Here is a 20,555-nt window from a genome sequence, read left to right on the forward strand (position 1 = left end):
GACTACTGACGATGGCCCTCAAAGCCCTCACTTTAGGATTCACATGAGAGAGGCAGGATTAACCCTTGTTTGCTTTGGAGATTAATAACACTGATCCTAATCCCTTCGTCTTTCTCCTCAGCCACGATCTTCTCCAGACCATCTTCATACCTTTGTACCTGACTTTTTATACTGACTGATTGATTGTGCATTTGTCTGTGTGTATGCAAATGGCGGTCAGAGGACAACATGCCGGAGTTAGTTCTCTCCTTTCCTTCCACCACGTGGGTCCTGGGGGATTGAACTCAGGTTGCAGGCACACACTAAGCCCTCTCACCAGCCCTACTTATACCAGCCCTTACTGATATCTTCTTTATATGATTTAGAAGTGGTCAGAAAGCCCCTACACAGGATAAGAAAATAGGCTGGAAGATGATGAGAAACTTGAAGCCAGGGGCTTCTGTGGAGTTTCTTTCTGAAGATCGAGCCAAGTCTAACTTGATTTCTTTGGCCTGCCAGCCAGGATTCCCATGTCTTTACGAATAAGACTATACATAAAAGATAAAAAGTCCTCTCCCCTCCCCCATGGGCGTGCTGTGTCTTCTTACCTCTCCCAGGTTTGCCAGCGGGCCACATTCCTGCGGCTGTCTCGCAGTACTGGCCCTATTGGTAGGGCTTGAATGACAGCTGGCTAGACTTATATTAACCTCCATTATTTACTAAATACCTGCTGTGCCTGGCCCTGAGCTCGGTACTCTATGTCAGTTGAGCTTAGTCTAAAAACACAGCCCAAATGTTCATCCCTTTCTTATTTCTGCAGGTGAGGAAATAAAATTCTGCTGTAGTAGGCATATGTGCACACAAGGGGATGTGGCTAGGTTACTGCAGAGCTGACTTAAAGTCCAGGGCCATACAAAGCCAAGACCATCCCTGTATATCAGAAGGCCAGTGGACGGTCTTCGGTGCAAAGACTTAGGGGCAGGTGGAAGAAAGGTGAGTCGCTCCAACTTTAAAGTGTTCGTAGGTGATGTAGGGGTCAAAGGGAGCAGGGGCACAGCTTCCGCAGAGGCCTCTAAAGTCCTGTTTGAACTTGGCGCTCCGAAGCCCTAGTCCGGTCTGTACAGTGGCGGCCTCTGCTGGCCACCTTCTTCCCTCTTGGCCTGTAGCTCCTCCTGTTACTACTGAAAGCCTGAGTCCTTTTACCCTCCTGGCGTGAGCTCTCCCAGTCCCTGGCCCTCTCTCCTCAGCCTGTCACACTGTAACTTCCTGACTGCATTCAACCAGGTGAGATCCTCTTCCCCAACACACTCCAATGTTTCCTTTCCGCTTTCCCTCTTCCTTTTTCCTCCTCTCTACACCTTCCTCTCTCCTCCCCTGGCACACCTCCTCTCTTAGCTGCCTCCCTCACCCCGAACCCAACTAAAATGTTTGTGAAGAGAACAGGATTAGAATTTTTAGGGAGTGCTGCCTGAAACTGTATTTTTGCATTAGGTGCCCATTTGAAGGGCAGGACAGGGTCCTGGCTTCTAGGAGCGCACGTGGCCACTTCGTTAATACGACAGCCTCACAATGAACAGCAGCTGTGATGTAGGACAAACCTTCTCAAAGCCTCCACGCCACCTGAGCCCCCATCCGTCGCTGATAAGAGGGTAGGGCACTTGGTGACCCAGGAAACAGTTAAACGTAGCTCTGGGGTGCTGGGTTAGGGTGGCTAAGATTCTTCCCAGGGGTTTTAGACCCCACCCCAGTGTGTCCCCCAAGAAAGAGATGCCCAGGACTCACCCATCTCTGAGCTGCTTCTAGAAGTGGGCACACACCCCTCTCCAGCTTGGGACTGTCCGGCCAGCCTGTCTCCTCTCGGGATGGTTCTGCTCCCTCCTCCCTCTGCCCTCCTCCTTCCAATGAGCTCATCTGTCTGGGGCTCCCCATCCCCCTTTGCCTGAAAGGATGTTTGGACAAAACCTGGCAGAAGGCAAAGAAAGGAGAGATGCAGGGAGTCACTGTTTACCTGCCTATGCCCTGAGTCCCTAGGAAGTGAAGGCAGGTTGAGGAGCAAGGGAGAACTCTCCTTAAAAGGAGGGCTTAAGGAAAGTTTAGCTTTCTCCCAGCTCACTGATGCCCCAGGAGCTCTAGGAGTCCCGGCTGAACTGAGGTGGCCATGCGGCATCCTTTGCTGGACTGTTCAGCCACGTGCCTGCGGGTTGGTTTGGTGCATGCTGTCTTGTTAACTCTCTCAGCACCTGCCAAACTTCCGTGGCTGCTGAGAGAGTGGCTGAGTGAGGCAGCCACTCTGAGCCAAGGGGGAGGGGTTGTGAGCAGACTCGGATAGTATGGAATAAGGCTCCCAAACATTGGTCCAGACAGGACCAGCCCAAGACCCCAACCAACTGGCAGAAGAACTTGTGAGCTTTTAACTTTAATGCAGAGAATCTAGTTGCTCTGTCTGAGACAGGAGCCCTGTTCACAAGCGGGGTGGGGGGGTGGGAGGGATCAGGGTAGGCAAGATGCAGATGCAGCTCCTGGTAGAGATCCAAGACCTGAAGGGTGAGGATGTAGGGCCAGCGCCCTGCAGAACCCACAGTCAGTGTCACCCTGCTTCATGCCTGCAGTTACCTGCAGTGTCCTGAGAAGAGTGTGTGAGGGCTTCTGGGGAGGAGGCCAGGGAGGAAGGCAGTAGACAAGGGCAATGGGGGATGGGGGGGGTGGATGCCCTGCCAGGCTCCTGCAAACTTAGAAGAACGCCTTTCAAAATAACTCTGGGGACCTCCCCTTCCTCCTCCTCCTCCTGGTTCCTTCTCTCTCACACAGGGTCCCAGCCCAGGTGCTGGGAACTGAAAAGGGAGGAGGTCGCCTACCTACTGGCCAGGGTCACCTGTAGAGGGTGGTCCTGTTGAACTAGTGAGTATCTTGTGGTGTCAGGACTAATCTGAGGCCTCCGTTGCTGTGATCCTGCCTCCCTCTTTCAGTGACCCCTCTAGGTGCTCCCCTGTTCAAAAAATAGGACCCCCTTTCCTCCCCAACTCTAGCCTAGCCCTTTAGGAGGCTTAGAGAAATGGGCTTTCTGCTGAGTCAGTTGTCTGGTCAGATAGGATTTGGGGGCTAACCTACCTGAATTCCCAAGGAAGCAGCTCCTTCCATTTAAGCCTGGGCTCTTTCTGCCAGCTTGGGAAACGGATGCTTCTCTGACAGCTGTTTGGCTCTGGTCCAACCTATCTCGCTGTCTCTGCAAACTTCAAGGGATTTCTGAGCCAAACCACCCAGACCTGTGTGTGTCACCTGTTCCCAGGAATCAGGATTGCCAGGGACACTTGCTGGGCCTATTCCTCCAGACCCCTCCCAACCCCCGAAGGCACATTTTGTTTGCTCTCCTGTGACTACAGGCCTCTGAGGGGAGAAAGGAGTTGATCCGGTGGGACTCCTTAAGAGGTCCCCAAGGGTGGAGAAGGAACAGGTCCTTCCCCACCCTGTCCCTTGGCCTTCTCAGGAGGACCCTCTTAGCTCTGTAACTGCAGTGGCTTCCTGAGGTTTCTGTGTGGAACGTGCTCTATAAATGTAAAACCCTCTCAGCCCATGACGGCCTAGTGTTTCCCAAGCCCTTGTTCTGCCCAGCTGGGGGCTCTGCCAAGTGTTCAGAGAACAGCCAGGAGTGTGAAGCGTAGGAACCGAACAGAAGGGAAGCACCAACCCTGGATTTACCTGTGACTCTGTCAGTGACCTTGGCCCATACATACTTTTTCTTTGGCCCACCTATCCATCTGGGGTTGGGGTGAGGGCACGGTAAGGGCCCTTTCAGCAAAAGAATCAGTGGCACAGCAAGAGATCTGGGGGTAGGGCGCTCAGGGGAACTGGTCACCTCCTTCTGCTACCAGGGTCTAAAGATATCTCTGGAGTTCTGTCCCCCCTCCCTCCCTGTTTTCCGGGCAGGGGTCACTTTCTTTCCCTCTGGCTCACCTCCTCTCACCTCAGCCTACTGCTCAGAGAAACATGACCCTGTTGTAAAAATAACATGAGCAGTGTGGATGCCTGGCCTTGCTCCCATAGTGGAAGGCTCTCCCAAAGGTCAAGCCTCTCCTGGACATGGCTTCCCTCTGGGGCCCCAGGCTTCTTTGAACTTGGATGTGTTGTGGGTTCAGCCTGTATGCCTAGCACTCTGCTAAGCATGTTAGCATGTGTCTGTCTCTTCAGGTCTTCATATCTAGTTCTGTTTCCAATGTTGGCAAGGCCTGGAGCAAGATGCAAGCGCAAAAGGCACATCTGTCTAATTGTAGGTTATAAATCAGGGTAATCAGCCTGGCATGGTGGGGCACACACACTCCCAGCATTCAGGAGGAAGAGGCAGGTAGATCTCTGAGTTCTAGGCCAGCCTGATCTACATCAATGGTCTATAGGGCTACACGGAGAAACCCTGTCTCAACAAACCAAACCAACCAACCAACCAAACAAACAAAAAACCCCAAACCCTAACAACAACAACAAAAATCAGGACAGAAAGTAAAGTTTATCTCCCATCCTCTGTCTTTGACTGCTTTTCCTTGATGATCTAGAAGATCAGGCCCACGATGGGATTTTTTTCCAGCTCTTTCCTAGTCATCCTGCTTCCGTGGTTGGTCCTGCAGCAACATGGGGTCTAATACATCCACACCCAGAAACCGCCCACCTGCTCATTAAGTGTCTTCACACAGCTTCTGGGGGCCACTTGTTGAGTCTGTGGGCACACCCGTCACTTCAGAGGACATTTCAGAGGAGAGGAGCCCAACTCAGCCGCCCCGAAGAGGAGAGAACCGTTTAGAACCGGGAGGAGGTGTGTTCCCTGTATGGTACTCTGGACTCTTAGGCTAGCATGAGGTCCTCTAAAACTTTGAGGATGATGCTGGTTTGCATGACCTCAGGAGGTAAATATTGTGGGGTCACCATCCGGCGGACAGCATGGACTCCTCCACAAAGTTATTTGTCTTTTTATTTTAGAGTTCTCCAGCCGCAAGCGCAGGCAGAGAAAACAGCAAGGTTCTCCCCGCCGACAATTAACGTTTTGCGTACCATCTCAAGGGTCTCTTATGGCGCTGAAGCCTACTAGGGACTCCAGTTTGGAAGATGGGCGGCGGGTGTGGCGGTGTGCCTGCCGCAGAGAAGGAGGCTGTACCTCCAAGGTCTAACTGGTCTCCAGTAGGGGGGAGGATTTGTCCCGGAGGGCGGGTGGGGTAGCTGGCTAGGTATCTTGAGGAGGGGCATCCCTGGTGTTTCTGATTCCCTCCCCGCTCCCGCTGCCTAGCACTGGGGGGGGGTGGGGGTGGGGAGCAGGTCGCCAAGAGTCTGGTACCCAGTCCCGAACAGGCAAGGAGGCCGTGCAGAAACGGGTTGGTGGGCGGTGCGCAGGAGCCATCCGCAGAGCGAAGGCGCGGAGCGGCAGGAGGCGACGCGTGCGGGTCCAGGGCTGCACCCGGGCGTCCGCAGCGGGCAAGCCGGCACACGCCCACCGGCTGCGGCAGCGCCCGCTGCGGACGTCCTCCCCGTGGGTCCCGGGAGAGGCAGCCGCTGCCCTCAACTCTTGTTCTCCGGGCGGAACAAAACAGCCTTCCAACAAACCTAAAAGCTCCACCTCTACTCCCCCGTGAACTCTTCTCCTAATTGGCAGCTCGGCGCTTGGGATGATGCGGGCGGCTGCGGGCCGGCCCTGCAGTGCCAAACCGCAGCATCCCGGTCGGGCTGGAGAGGGAGAGGGAGAGGGAGAGAGAGAGGGCTGACCCGGCTGGACCCCAGGATCCTGATCCGTGGGGGACGCCGCCCCTCCTGCGGCTGGAGCGCTTCCAGAGCAGAGGCGCAGCGCCGTACCGCTCGCCCCGGCGTCCTCGCTCCAGCTCCGGCTCCTCCTCCTCTCCAGCTCCGGCTCCTGCAGCCGGCTCCGAGAGGCTGGAGGGCGCGCCTCCCCCTCCCCGTCCTCCCCCTCGTCTCGCTGTCTCGTGGCTAACTTTCCGGAGCCCTGACCCGCGGCGCGGAGCTCCCCCGGCAGCTTCCGGGCGGAGAGCCCGGCTGTGCCCACTATCCCATCCCAAGCCCTCGGAGCGCTCCGGAGAGAACAGGATCATGTCTTGGGCTGGGGACCAAGGCAGTACCCTGGCGAGATGGCTGGGCGCTGGGCTGTTGGGTAAGAGAGCTCCAGCTCTGTCTTTTCTCTCGCCTCTTTCTTACCCCCACCCCGCCCTGAGGCAGGGTGACACAGGAGAAGAGAGGTACCTTAGGCAAGGTGTCACCAAATGAGTGGAATGACCGTCTCCCTGCTGGACGCTTAGTTTTGCGACTATGCTCCCTGGAAACCCTGAGCATGCGCCCCCTCCCCCCAGCCACCCTGCCTATGAGTTTCCTGCTCCCTCTGGTGCTTTTCGGAGCCAGGTCTTGGAGCTGCAGCAGGGTAATCTTCCTGAGTCCCCAAGTTAAGGCATGCTGGTGGAGGGGTCTGTTGCCTCGCGTGTAACAGGGGTTCGGGGGTGGGGATTGCAGGTGGAGTAGTCTCTGCTTCTTTTGCCAAGAGACATGGGCTTCCTTCCCTGGCAGCAGCGATGCACCAGTTGTGGGGGGGGCAAGGGTCTCCCCCAACCCTTTTTAGGTTCTTTCTTCCACCTTCTGTCTTCTCTGGTGTCACTAACACTCTATGCCAAATGCTGGAAGGGCTTGGAAGGACCTCTAGGATCCAAAGCCATCTTTTAAGAAGGGCCTTGTCCCTCTTCCTGTAAGGGGTTTCTTTGGAGGAAGACTTGTTTGGCCTGCTCCTGGCTCCTCAATTTGGAGAAGACTGCGAAGAGAGAGGAGTCAGGTCCAGAGGACAGGAAGGGTATAGAATATTACGGTTATCTATTAATATTCACACGATGGTTTTGAATGTCAACCTCCAGGAGATTAGGCAATAGTATTTATTAGTCCAGAATGAAATCTACACAGCCTGACTTCCAATGTAAGCTGACTCCCTCTCTGGCACCTGTGCCTCTTCCTGTTTATCTATGTCAGGTTTGGTTTTTAGACGGCTTGCCCCTCCCCCCTTCACTGGGTGAAGCACATGGTGGAGGTGTTTGTGCTGGAAACAGGGGACAGAGATCTCTGATGGAAGCCACTGACACCCTTGCAATGAAAGCCATTGCAGACCTGTCCTAGGGGTACCTGTCAGGTGTTTGGGGTGGTGGTAGGGGGGACAGCATTCTCTTCGCTCCTGAACTCTTTCACTCAACTCCCTGAGGTGAGATACACACTGGAGTTTTGTCCCGTTCCGTTGGCACAGGTGTTATACGGGTTTCATGGCGACTCTTTAATGCCCAAAGCTCCTCTTTGTGGGATGGGTATAGTGTCATTCCCCTGGAGTTCCCACTTGGATCATCCCAGGCCTCTCCTGTGGCCATAGAGCGAGGGATCTCCAAGGCACCGAAACTCCAGTCTTTAAGCCAGCCACTTCATGTCACGGGTGGCCTTACCCCTGTGTTTGGGTGGCCAAGGGAGTACCAGGCCTAGCACTACTAGAATATTCATGGAACCAGGCATCTGTGGACATCCAAGAGCGCTCTAGGAAATGGGGATGGGGTCGGGTGAGTGGAGAGCATTGGCATGAGTGGGGCAGGGATTTTGAAAACCATATCATGGAGCTTTCCAAAAAGTGAAATGTACAGTCCAGAGGGGGATGGGAACCTGCCTAAGGGCACATGGCCAATTGATGGTCAAGTGGGACAGAATCCAGGCTGTCTGGTGAGAGGGAAGGTCAGTGGGACTTGTGTTTAGGGCCTGAGCATGAGTGAGGCCCTGGGACACGGCATGGAAGCCTATGGGTGGGCTCGAGCAGTGTTCGGAGCTTTGTCTTCACAGTTGGGGACGAAGTGTTGGGGACACTGTGTCCCAGAAGCTCTCTCTCCCTCTCTCCATATCAACTTCGCAGACTGAGACCCCAGTGGTTTTTGAAGACACAAACACGACAGTCTTTTCTGAACCCGAGAGGCGGCTGGCAAGGCCGCATCAGTGTGGCTGAGGTTTATGAGGGTTCTAGTCTTTTCCTAAGTACGTGACTGGTGCTGTGCTGCTCTGCCCACCCCTTCCTTGCTCCCTGATTTGCTTAATTGCCATGATCTGTGGTTAATTAGCACTTGTGAGGGTGCCGTGTGGCACAACCCTCTCTCCCCTGGTATGTATTTATTAAGGGCTTGTTTAATGAGTGCGCAATTAAGGAGAGGGTGTCGAGTCCCACTCAGAGGAAGAAAGCAGCAAGGATAAACGGGGAGATTCTGGAGAAGAGGGGGGAGGGGCAGGGGCCAGTCTGCACCTGGAAAAAATGATTAATCCTTGGGTCTGCAGAAGGCAAGCTTATGGGAACAGGCAGGGCTCGGTCCCTAAGCCCTCCCGACTGGTTGCCTCCTAGTGGAATCATCACCTTGCCCTGTGGCTGCTCCTTGAGGGGATGTAGGTGGATCCCCTTAAGCTATGGATTCGGTGGGCCAACACCACAGCCCAGCGGCCTCTGAAAAGAGGGACAGACCTACTGTTTGGACTTGTTTGTAAAGCTGGTTTCACCAATCCAGTGCTGTCTCAGGGGCACGCTTCTAACCTGGCAAAGCTCCTGGGGGTGGGCAGGAAGCAGGCAGGCAGGTTGCCTAGGATGAGGGAGCAGAAATCTCTCCTCTGCCACAGGGCCCAGGAGCCTTGCCTGGCCCAGCCCTGCTTCGCCAGTCCCCAAGGCCTCTCTCCCAGGAGGGGTCCTTGTCTCACTGCCCTCGGCCCACTTTCTTCCTCCAAGCTCTAACTCTGAGCCATTCTTCCTCCCTGGGGCCAGAAAGTCTCGGCTGAGCTTCTGTTCTCCATGCCCCACAAGTCCTTGGAGCTAAACTTAGAGCAGGCGCCATTTTGCCCTCCTTCGGCCCCCTACCCTGCCTGGGTGTGACTGATCTCTGGATATGGGAAAAGATTATGGGATGTTCCCAGCCTGGCATTGATCTTGATATGGATGGTGGTAGCCATCAGATTCCTGTTGCACATTTAATAGCGTAGCCACATGCTGAATGCTTTCTGTATGTGGGTGTGTACATGTGTGTGTGGGTATTTGTGAGGAGGCTGGAAGTTAACCCTGTTTGCCATTCCTCAGGTGAGACAAGGTGTGCCATTTGACCTGGAGCTTCGGGATGAATAGACAAGTCTGGTTGGCTAGTGAGCCCAAGACACTGTCCTCTCAGTTATAGAATTATCAACCCACGCCACTGTACCCATTTTTTTTTTTAAACACAGTTTCTGGAAATTGAACTCCTGTTTGCTAGTAAGGACTTTCCTTATTGAGTCATGTCCACAGCCCTAAATGTTTTCTAAAGTTTTGGGGCAACTTGTGAATGCCAAGTCTGCCCTTCTCCCTGGACAAAATCCCAGCAGGGCGGCAGGAGCTAGGGACTTGGGAAGATGGCTGCTGAGAATGGCTAAATGACTTAGGGAAAAAAAGCCAGGCTGTGAGGATGGAGGTGGGACTCCGCAGAACTCTGACTGAGGAGACTTCATTGATCCCATAGCGCCAGGAGGAGGCCCAGCTCACAGACATGCCCAGCACCCATGCTGGCATTCTAATGAGTTAACTTTTGGGCAAAGCAAGAAAGTCCTTTACTCAGGGAAATAGCCACATGGAAAGAATTCAAGACATGGTAGAAGGTGAAGGGATAAATCAATGTGTGAGTAGCCTGGAGACAGGCTTGGCTGACAATAGTAGTTGTTAAGAGAAACCGGTGGTGCCCTGGTTCTGTCCAATACTGATATGGGGACAGCCCTGCCTCTTTCAAACAATATCCTCTTCCCTAGGATGTCCCCTTCCCGAAGTCCTTGAGTGCTATGCAGCCTCCTAGTTTGGCTCCCTACCAAGCTTGAGAGGTAGGAAAGCTTACCGCTGTTCCTGCATGGCTCTAGGGATGCGCTTGCAGGGTTTGGCACCTCTGACTTTGTCAAGGTCAGCAGGCAGACTGGGACCTGCTGACCAGTCCCTTCCAGCACTGGCTAACCTGCTGAAGTAGCTCTGCAGGGGCCTGTTAGGAGATCGTGACCCGTACTTCTTCCCAAGCTCAGCCTCACAGAAGCCTGTGCCAGGCTGCAGGCAGGACTTCCTCATGCCCGTCTGGGTGGGCTGTGCATTGCAGAAGCAGCCAAGCTTGCCTGCTGTGCCTCAGCTTTCCACCTGGGCAGGGAGGACTCCGTGGAAACCATCGATTCCCTTATCCCCTCCAGGCTAGTGAGGACACAGCAGCGCTTCGATCAGAGTCCTGAGCGAATTAGATAGAGTTAAGTCATCTGCATCGGGCAGAAATGCGCACTGTGCGGTGAGCCAGAACTTAAAGAAATAGTGCTCTTCCTTCTGAACTTTTTCTCTGCTCTTTTCTGCTTCTGTCTATTTAAAGCCACCAAAAGCAGTTTCTCAAACCAGGCTTGTAATCCCAGCACTTCAGGAGGTGGAGGTAGGAGAATGAGAAGTTCAAGGTCATCCTTGGTTGCATAGCAGGTCTAGTCTGTCCCATATGATTCTATCTCAAAAACAAACAAGGTACCATCTCCCCTTTGATGTGCCTCTGCGCTCTGGAACCTCTCGTTTGAGCAGGAGTTGGGAGGGAGGAGTTTGGCCCCTGGAGACAAGGCTTTCCAACTTCATCAGGAGCCTTGTTCCTGGGCCCAGGCACTAAGCTCAGAGGAATTACAGGGAGCTTGCTCCCTCCTTCCTTCCATTTTTGCTTCTTCCTTCCCCCCCCCCCCCCCCCCCCTTGTATTTTTTGAGACAGAGTCTCACGCTGAAGCAAAAGCTGGTCTCGAAGCTGTAGCAATCCTCCTGCCTCTGAGTTCTGGGAGTCCAGTTTAGAAAGCTTCTTCTTTTTCTCTATAACCATAGAGGTCTGTTTATGTTTTCATGTGTGAATGTGGGCATGCTTCAGTGTGTACATGGAGGCCAGAGCGCACGTCCTTGCCTTCTACCTCGTTTGAGGCCTCTGTTGTTTTCCTGCTGCATATACTACGAGGCTGGCCAGCTCACGAGCCTCCAGGAATCCTCCAGTCGCTGTCACCCATCTCTTGATGCTAACACTCAAAATTACCCATGCTTTATGCTACACACTGGCTTTTACATGGGTGCTGGGGATTTGAACTCAGATCCTCACGCTGACATGGCAATCACTGTTACTCACTGAGGCGGCTCTCTAGCCCAGAAGCTGCCTTTCTTCAGCACTTCCCTGTCTTCTGGTCTGTATCCTGGTTCTGGGCTTAGGGAGGCATGGAGAGCAGAGCTTCTGGCTCTTACCCTCTAGTGCTGGATCTAAGCTGGACAATGGACACCTAAGACCTAAGACCTCAGAGGAGAGATGGGGTAGAGGACAGCAGAGATAAAACAAGCAGCAGGGACTCCAGGGATCACTGACGCCCTCCCCCATCAGAGCGGCTCTTGGGGACAGCAGATCTCTTTCTGGGTGCTACCTCTTCACTTCCTGGGTATGTGGCCTTTGCGGGGTTTGTTTCCTTGAGGCATTTACTGGGAATAATAGGAATAACGGGTTAAGGGTTAAGAATGAAAATGGGCATAGTCTATCAAATACACCCATCCTATCATACAGTGAGTACTGAGTTCCAAAGAGGCCAGTCGCTGTGTGGCTGCTAGAAAAACCACTTTACCTCTCTGAGCCTCAGTTTCATCATCTATAAAAGGAGAAAACACGTACTGCCATTTGGTATCCTATTAGAAGTGGGGGTGACTGTGTGGGAGCCCTCCAGCATAGCCATTCTCAAATTGTGGCCTGCACCCACGTTGTTCCCACTGTTCCCTGGGAGCTACAGCGAGGCCAGTTCTGAAGACTCACACAGCTCCAGGGCCAACCCACACTTGCCCATGCCCGTCCCCAGTTGATTCTGATGTCCCGCAGCATGGAAAACCATTGCAATATCCCTGATGCATTACATGCACACACACACACACACACACACACACACACACACACACACACACACACAGCTGCTAATTGAGGTAATCTAGCGAGAGCTGGAGCGGCAGAGAGTAAATGCACCTATTTTAAGCATGTGAGGAGGGGTTTCTGTCTCCCTCTTTGACCATAAGGGAATCGCTGACTTCTCTAGGTTTGGCTTCCTTTGCAGTGTGGTCTATAATCTTAGACATGACGGGGTGGCAGAAAGGCGCCAGGCACACAACAAATGCTTCATCAATATCTGATCTATTGTCATCACAGACCATGGCGGGAGTCAGGACTGGGGTACTGGGCCATAGAGTACAATTTCTGACACATGTGTACAGAAGCAAAGGAAGATAAGGGGACCCCTGAGAGCAGGAGCAGGACCACCAGCACGGCTTGGAGAGCCTTGTCTGTCTTTTAGTAGCGTAGTCATTGCCTCTCGTGGGCAAAACAAGAGGAAATCGATTTATGATGCAGCACGAGGGAATTAAGTTAGACAATAAAGGGGTTTCCTGAGAATTAAGATGCGAGTGAGTGCTCACCTTCCCTACGGGCAAACAGAGGTAAGGGTTCTAAGGGTTCGGTGCGGATCTCTTACCCAGGAACGACCTTGAGGCAGTGGAGTTTCCCTGAGGAATGTGCCGGGGAGGAGGAGGTTTAGATTCTTTCAGAGCACTTAGGAGGAGGGCCAAGGCGAAGGCAACGCCTCCTAAGGCAGAGGGATGTCCTGTGGGGGAGAGGGTGTGGGAGGTAGAAGGATGTCCTGTGGAGGGGGTTGGGGCGGCCTCGGTGTGTGTGTGTGGAGGAGGAGGGGAGTGTGGGGGTCACTGTGGTTTCTGGAGTGAGGCTGCGGAGTGTGGCTGCCGGGTGATGGGGAGTCTGAGCTTCACAGAGTCGGGAGGGGACAAGCAACTGCTAGGTCCCCTATCCTGCAGCGTGCCAGTTCGAATGGCCTCTGCAGAGAGCTGAGCTCTGCTTGCTCCGCTCTGCGTCGCTGAGTCTGTGTCCCCTGAGGCCACGGTTCCATCCCGGCGGCTGGGTAATCATCCTGCTATCCTCGGGATCCCCTTGTGTGGTCGGAGGCGCTGGACCCACTAGCCAGGCAATGCCTAACCCTAAGGTGTTTTTGCCGCTAGCTCCAAGACATGGGCTGTGGCTATGGCGACCTGCGATCATGTCTTTCCTTCCACCCAAAGACGCCCTGGCCCCTACCCGCAACTCTCAAACGTCACCAGGGGTGCGCCCCAACCTAGGGAAATCCCCTGGGTGCAGGGGAATGGGGCGTTCTGGCACTTTCACGGCTTCTACTGGTGTCGCCCCCGACCTAGGCAAAGAGGTGGAATTTCAGGTTCCAGGTTAAAAAAAAAAAAAAAAAAAAAAAAAAAAAAGTCAGGCCCTCCTTTTCTTGGGTTGGGCTGACCCCTAGTGGTCATCTTGAGTACCACACGGGCCGCTACGGCTCAGAATTCAGTCCTGCTCAGGCCAAGTGGATATTGAAATGCATGGCCCAGGCCGCCTGGAGATGATATACACACCCACCTTCTCACCTGAGAAAGCCAAAGGTCTCTTCGCCTGGCAAAGTCACCCTTCTCTGAAGGACTGTGCCCTTCCAGAGTTTCCCGTGGAGGTTTATTAAGGAAGGTCTTGTCCCTTGAACAGGTCTCGTCTTGCTCCCCACATCTCTGTCATTGGAGGTCTCTGTGGGAAAGGCCACCACCATCTACGCTATCAATGGCTCAGCGATCCTGCTGCCCTGCACCTTCTCCAGCTGTTTCGGCTTTGAGAACCTCTACTTCAGGTGGTCCTACAACAACAGCGAAACATACAGGATTGTAAGTGGGGTGCTTGTGTCCTGCACCCTGTCTGTCCCCTCACCCGTGGATGCCTTCAAGCCCAGACTCTGGTCCCTTCTGAGATAAGTTCCACCATGTTGATCCACCTTTTGCTACCCTTTCTCTCGAAGTCCAGGCAGGAGCATTGTTAGGATGGTGATGCCAGAAGTTGGGGTCTGTTGGAAATTTTGGCTAGACCTTGTCTTTTCTTCGGGGGGGGGGGGAGGAACCTGCAAGTTGGCTGTTTGGAGAAAAATTAATGGCTTAACAATGAGAAGAAAGAGAGTGTTGGCTGAGGATTGCATGGAAGGACAGGAGAGGGGGCAAGAAAGGGACAGTGGGGGGGAGGGGAGCAGGTCGCAGATGCTGAAGGAGCTCTTTGAAGTCTGGCAGAGGTTCTTCTCCCAGAGTAACTGAACAGGCTCCAGGAGTGCAGCTGTGGAGGCATTAGACACTAGCCTGAGAGGATACTGATAGAGAGGGCTATGGTGTTAATCCAGGCCTCGACTGAAGGACAGGATGCGGCAGAGGATACAGTGTAAGTATGGAAGTAAAGGCTAGGTGAGATGTGCAGAGAGAAATGGTGTGTGTGTGTCTCTCTCTCAGAAGTGCTGTGTGGGGGAAAGGCTTTTATGAAAACAGCTCTGTTCCAGGGAGTCCTTGAGAAAAGAACACAGGTTTAGTTTGAAACAGGCAGAATCCAGGCGAGGCAGAGCCATCGTCACCGTGAGGGAGGGCAGAGGAAAATGAAGGGTCTTTCTGGGCATGCACATGGCTGGTTCTCACGGGTGGGCGCTGTGACGCTTGCTACTCTGATCCCCCAGCTCATCGACGGGATCGTGAAGAACGAGAAGTCTGACCCGAAGGTGAGGGTGAAAGATGATGACCGCATCACCCTGGAGGGTTCCACCAAGGAAAAGATGAATAACATCTCTATCCTGCTGAGTGACCTGGACTTCAGTGACTCGGGCAGATACACCTGCTTTGTGAAAAACCCCAAGGAGAAGGACTTGAACAACTCTGCCACTATCACCCTCCAAGTGGTTGATAAATGTATGTAGCGAGGTGTGTGTGTGTGGGGGGTGAGGGTAGTAGGGTAGAAGGAACCTGGGGTGCCCGTCTCAGTGTGGCATTGAAATGGCAAGATGGGCCATGTTGGCATGTCTTTGTTCTTTACACGCACACGCGTTACTGGAAGTTAGAAGAAAGTCAGCTGAGGAGTGGCTTGGGAATAGCGCTGAGCATCTTCCAGCCTTGATTTCCTTGTCTGTAAAATAGACATTTGGCTACCTTCAGCCAGGGTGGCTGTGAGGGACAGAGGAGCCAGCTGAGAGTGTTCGGTGGCATTAGACTCTCTCCATGTAGGTGGATTTTTGTAGGTGGTTTGTGTACCGCGTTGGCAAGCGCTGGGTGTCTGTCAGGTGTTGTAAAGGATGCTGTGATGGGTACTCGGTGTTCTTTTATGAGGAGTGTGTAGTTCAGAGTAAGACAAGCAGATGGACCGCCCCAAATGAATAGCCGAAGGGCAGATGCTTTCCAAAGAGATAGAAAGAGGCGTGATTCTCCCCTCTGGAACTGGATATGGGTGGGTCAATGAAGCAGGGAAGGTACTGAAGACAGGGAGCCGGGTAGCCGAATACCTCTCCACTCCCCGGAGGTGGTCAGAGAAGCAGAAGGGAATAAATAGGTGAGCAATTATATTGGGCATCTTGCAGCTGAGGGTCCTGGAAGATGGTGCCTTCTCCATGCCCCCACTCCAGTGACCATCTCAAGGAGCCCCTGGAGATAGGACAGCGGGAGCTGGATTTTAGGCTAGTCCAAGTGCGGGGGCCTGAGGCCATCCAGGGAGTTAGAACTGCAAACGCCATCACCCCTCCTATCAGTTTAGATTCCCGTCACTCTGCTCTATGCTTGGCCTCTGCAGAGGAGAAGAAGGGAAGGGGGCCAGTGCTGGTGGAGTGTTTCTGGGTGCCGCCGGGCTCTGGGTTAGCTCTGCGGCTCCTCCCAGGTGGCTGTCATCTATGGAGAGTGTTTCGGCCAGCCATTTACAGGGTCCAGTGATACCAGGACGGGAGCTTTGCTCCCTGCCTCCCACTAGCTGAGGAATCAATGCAATTAAACAAAGAATAGTGCTGTATAGAGGAGATGGAGCAACGGGGGGATGGGGGGGTGGGGGAGCCGGGAGGGCTCACAGGTGGCCAGGGAGTCCTTGCTGGGAGGGGTGACAGGAGCTGGGGTGGGGGGCTGAGAGGGTGGGGAGGTGGTGTCCAAAGGCCGTGGGAGAGGAAGCAGGGAGGATGGTTGAGGAGTGAGCTTGTGACTCAGAGGTAGGAGCTGTGGATCTCGCTCTGATTTACTTCGAAGTTTGTGTGTGAGTAGGTACTGGGAAGAGTGAAATGTATGAGAAGGTGTGAAAAGGCGGAAGGCATAGGCTCTGAAGCGTGCCTAACTGAATAGCACCGTGTTCTAGACCCTTCTTGTTAGGGTACTTTTAAAACTATTTTATTTACGTTCTTAGTCCTCTTCTTCCCTCTTCTACTCCAATCTCTTCCGACACCCCAGTATTGGGTAGAAGAGAAAAAAGGTTAGTGGGGAGAAGGGAGAGAGTTCTCTTAGGCTACTTCCTGCTAGTTGGTTATGGTCATCTGGTTCCTTGGGGGAGTCCAGTCTTCACTTCAGGAGATCTCCAACTTCTTCTCAAACTGCATCAACAGCAGTTAGGAGCAGCAGGGGATAGCACCAGCAACCTTTCTCGGAACTCTCTCTCTCAACCTGGGCGCTGGCGTTTTTTCCCTCTCCAGAGTCCTCAGAGTTAAACTATCTGCAGCTGGCAAATTCCACTCTCAGAGCCTGCACCAGCCAAATAGTTTCCCACTGTGGATTATCTGAATCAGTCTCATATCCCACACCTGGGATCAAAACAAAACCATGTTTACATTGCCAACACCTTCTGTCTTGGTTGACCCAGAGGGTCATGGCCTAGAGGTAGACTGCAGTGTGTGTGGTGGGCATACCCGATTCTCCCCCCTCTCTGCTCCTCCTCCAGTGGAAGAAGTGGACAACACGGTAACGCTCATCATCCTGGCTGTGGTGGGCGGGGTCATCGGACTTCTCGTCTGCATTCTGCTGCTGAAGAAGCTCATCACCTTCATCCTGAAGAAGACCCGAGAGAAGAAGTGAGTTGACTCTGCATCACGCCCGGCTGCTGTCAGCCCGGTGCCCCTCTCCTGTGGCCCTCTCATGCCGTGTCCATTTACCCCTGCCAGCCTCCAGTCTCTTCATTCTCCACCTCCTTCTGATGCCACTGCTGTCCTTTGCTATCCCTATAGCCCTTGCCCCAACTCCTGGCTCCCTTTCAACCTCTCTTCACCTTCTCTTCCTCATCTGGCTATCTCTTTTTTCTCACTGTCCCATTAGTCTCTCCCTATCCATTTGTACCACACACCCTAAAGCATACTATAGGATTTGGGAAGTATATATATTTGAGACAGGTTAGCCTTGGCTGTCCTTTGCTTTGTTGACCAGGCTGGCCTTGAACTTACGGAGATCTGCCTGCCTCTGCCTCCCTGAGCTCTGGGATTACATGTGTGCGCCACTGCACCTGGCTAGGAAGCCTATTTATTTTCATTTTATCAGAGAAAATGTTAGTTCATGCATAGGAACGCTAGAATGGAAAGACTCTTCTAGGGAGACGAGAAATGCTGAAAATTCAAATGAGGGGAGCAGAAACAGTACCTGGCAGCCAGACATGGGGGCTCAGGCCTGCAATCCCAGTAGTTGAGAGTCAGGCTTAGAAGGATCCCCTTGAGTTCAAGGCCAGCCTCGTGTACACTGTGAGGCCTTGTTTCAAGAGCCAAAGCTAAACTAAACTAAACTAAACTAAAACCTGGAAGGATGACATGGCTTCCTAGGAAGTTCTAGGATAAACGCAGTTATAAAAACAGACATCTGGAGTCAGGGATGTATGGAAGTGGTACAGTGCCTGCCTAGCATGTGTGAGGCCTTGGGTTCAGTATACATTTTTACTGGAAGGAGGAGAGAGATGGGCAGGTATAGAGGGTGTGGGCCCGGGCCCAGAATTTTCTGGAACAGTGTCAGGCTGTCTTTAATGCAACAGGTAGAGACTCTTGTAAAGCCAGAGCAAGGGGGAAAAGAAGGCATCAGAAGGGAACAGATGTTAGAAAGCTGTGTTCTAAGCAAGACAGGTGATGAGACAGGCTGTCTCTGGAACAGAATAAAAAAGAGAAGGCCAAGGAGGGGGCACAGGACTGGGCACAGAGAGCCATGCATCCACCATCCCATGTTCCTCTCACCGGCCTCTCTCTCTCTCTCTCTCCCTCCCTCTCCAGGAAGGAGTGTCTTGTGAGTTCCTCTGGGAATGACAACACAGAGAATGGGCTGCCTGGCTCCAAGGCAGAAGAGAAGCCACCCGCAAAAGTGTGAAGTCCCGTTCGGGGCCAGGCAGTGCAGGGAGCCTCACTTTCTGATGGTGACGTCGATGCGGAGTCCTGTCTGTAGAACCCACGTACTGAGATGTGTGCTGCTTGGCCCAAACGCTAGTCTCTCTGAGCAGGAAGGACCTGGCCCTGCCCAGCCTGCGCTGCCATTCCCTCCCCAGCCTGGCCTTCCTAGAGGCAAGGGTTGGCTGGGGGAGGAAGCCTACAGGAGGTTGAAGAAAAGGAAAGGAGGGGCTGGAGCGGTGTGGAAGGATTGGTCCCTGGGGCCCGGGAGAATGGGATCTTCTTTAGACTGTCTCACTTCTGTGAATCCTCACTTTCCCCTCACCTTTCCTTCTTGTCTTTCACGAGGAAATCGGGGTGATCAGTGAGGGCTGTTCCCAAAGCTGGGTTTTGGAGATGGGTGGAGGGTGAGCACTTAAGATGCTGGGAACGTGCCAGAACTCTGGGATGGAGTCTGCTGAGTGCTGAGCCGGTTGTGAGAGGCAGGCTGGGCTTTGAGGACTGTCAGACATCTGGAAGTTCCTTCAGAGGAGACTTCTCCTTCCCCTACCCTGAAATACCTGCACACTGTTCCAGCTCTCTGTCCAGCCTTCTGCTCTGAATATGTAGACCCTCCAGCTAGGCCTGGCTGCCCTGGTCTTCAAGTATCCCAGCCTACCTAGCCTGTCTTTGCTCTCTGGGCTGCAGCTGTGGAGGAGGCTTGTTGGGAGGGGGCAGCCTCCATCCTTCCTAGAGCACTGGGGTGCTATTTGCATATTTTCTGGCTTTGCTCTTTGGCTTTCAGAGGTGGGAGAGCAGTGTCCTTGACCTCCCAGCCTTTGGAATGCCTACCCCAGCCCTACAAGACTGACAGACCTTATCCTTGGCATGGCAGGACCATGCCACCTGGTACTCTCAGACCTTAGTTTTCCATACTTCTCCCTTCTCTTGAAAGAGCTGGTGTGGCCACATCTCTAGGTTTCCTAGAACCTTTGCTCCCTCTCTGTCCCTCCAGCATGCCTGGCTTTCCTCTGTCTCCTAGCCTGCTCACCCCCAGCCCTGGGTCTGCCTTCGCCTCAGGGACCTTTGTTGCCAGATGAGAAGGCCCTTGGCTATTCCAGCTTCTTTCTGCCCAGCCGGGCCAGCTCCTCACTCAGGCTGAGGAGGAGAGGGAGAGGGTGCTTATACCCTCTCTCTACTTTCTTCAGAGCCAGTTTGCACAGCCCTTGAGTGTTGGGCTAGATTGTGCCTTAGCTTCCTGAGTTCTGCTTTTTAGCCCCCATTCCTTTGGTTCACACCCCCTGACTTAATTGCACAGTTTGGTGTGTTGTTGTTGGGGCTCCCCAGCTCCCTTCTCCAAGGTCATGGAGAAGGTTATGAAGCTGGTGTTGTGCAAACAGTGGCCCTGTGGCTGGTGGCAGTCTTGCTAACACATGTGGGTTTGTTTTCTTTCTTGTCCCTGATACAGAGCTGGGATGGCATTCGATGTGGGACCTTCAGATGGGTTTGATTGGGTGGGTCCCTATGCTACATGAGATGTAATAACAGGGGGTACCCAAACTCCCTCTTCCTCATTGGATTTCTGATACCCTTGGCACCCTAGAAGATGGAGACTAGTCTTTCCAGGGGCTATAAAGACTCTGCCCAGGAGTAGCTGAAGGCTCCCAAAGTGAAAGTTGGGGGAGACTAAGCTGGAGTAGGGCCTGTAGGGTGCCTGTGGTTATGGCTAGTGTCTCTTGCCCAAGCCAAGGGGCTCATGGGTCCTTGCCTCCTCTCCTCCTGTCCTTCTTTATCCAGAACCTATCATGGGCCTGGATAAAAAGTACTCTTCTCCTGCTTTTTATATATTTATCTGAGCAAAGTCTCATGTAGCCCAGACTGGCTTCCAACTTCCTCTGTGGCCAAGATTGGCCTTGAACTCCTGATCTCCTGCCTCCATCATCCAAGTGCTGGGATGACAGGTGTGAGCCAACACCCTGAGAGCAAACATGGCGCCAGAACCTCCAGCCATTCAGGAAACTCCAGCTGCCTTCATGTAAAACTGCTTTCTTCCCCAACATTGGGAGAGGCACAGTGCTGTGGGCTCTTCTCGATTTCCTGAGAGGAAGCCAGGGCATACAGAAGAAGAGAGGAAGGGAGCCACCCTCCCTTCCTCCTGATCACTTATAGGTGGCTCTTGCAGCTTCTCCCATCTACCCAAAGGGTGAAATAATAGCTACCTCACAGGACTGTTGTGAGGCTTGGTGAGGTCCCCCCACCCCCTGGCTTGGAAAGGCATTGGGAAACAAAGCTAATAAGAGAGCGTTCCCTGTATGCCCTGTCTTCATCTTTAGTTTGGTTCCCTGTATGTCCTGTCTTCATCT

The 20,555-nt window shown here is 53.3% G+C and overlaps 1 protein-coding gene across 1 annotated transcript; it reads left to right on the top strand.

Moving 5' to 3' along the window:
• Window positions 1-5,942: 5,942 nt before the first annotated feature.
• Window positions 5,943-20,529, top strand: Scn4b (sodium voltage-gated channel beta subunit 4). The gene is made up of 5 exons (XM_055622143.1): window positions 5,943-6,121; window positions 13,581-13,753; window positions 14,578-14,806; window positions 16,800-16,929; window positions 18,103-20,529. Exons 1-5 carry the CDS (start codon window positions 6,061-6,063, stop codon window positions 18,194-18,196), a joined length of 687 nt encoding a protein of 228 aa, XP_055478118.1. The 5' UTR covers window positions 5,943-6,060; the 3' UTR covers window positions 18,197-20,529.
• Window positions 20,530-20,555: the final 26 nt, after the last annotated feature.

This window comes from Psammomys obesus, unplaced genomic scaffold (genome assembly GCF_907164565.1).
Source record: "Psammomys obesus unplaced genomic scaffold, mPsaObe1.curated_primary_1811, whole genome shotgun sequence".
NCBI lineage: Eukaryota > Metazoa > Chordata > Mammalia > Rodentia > Muridae > Psammomys > Psammomys obesus.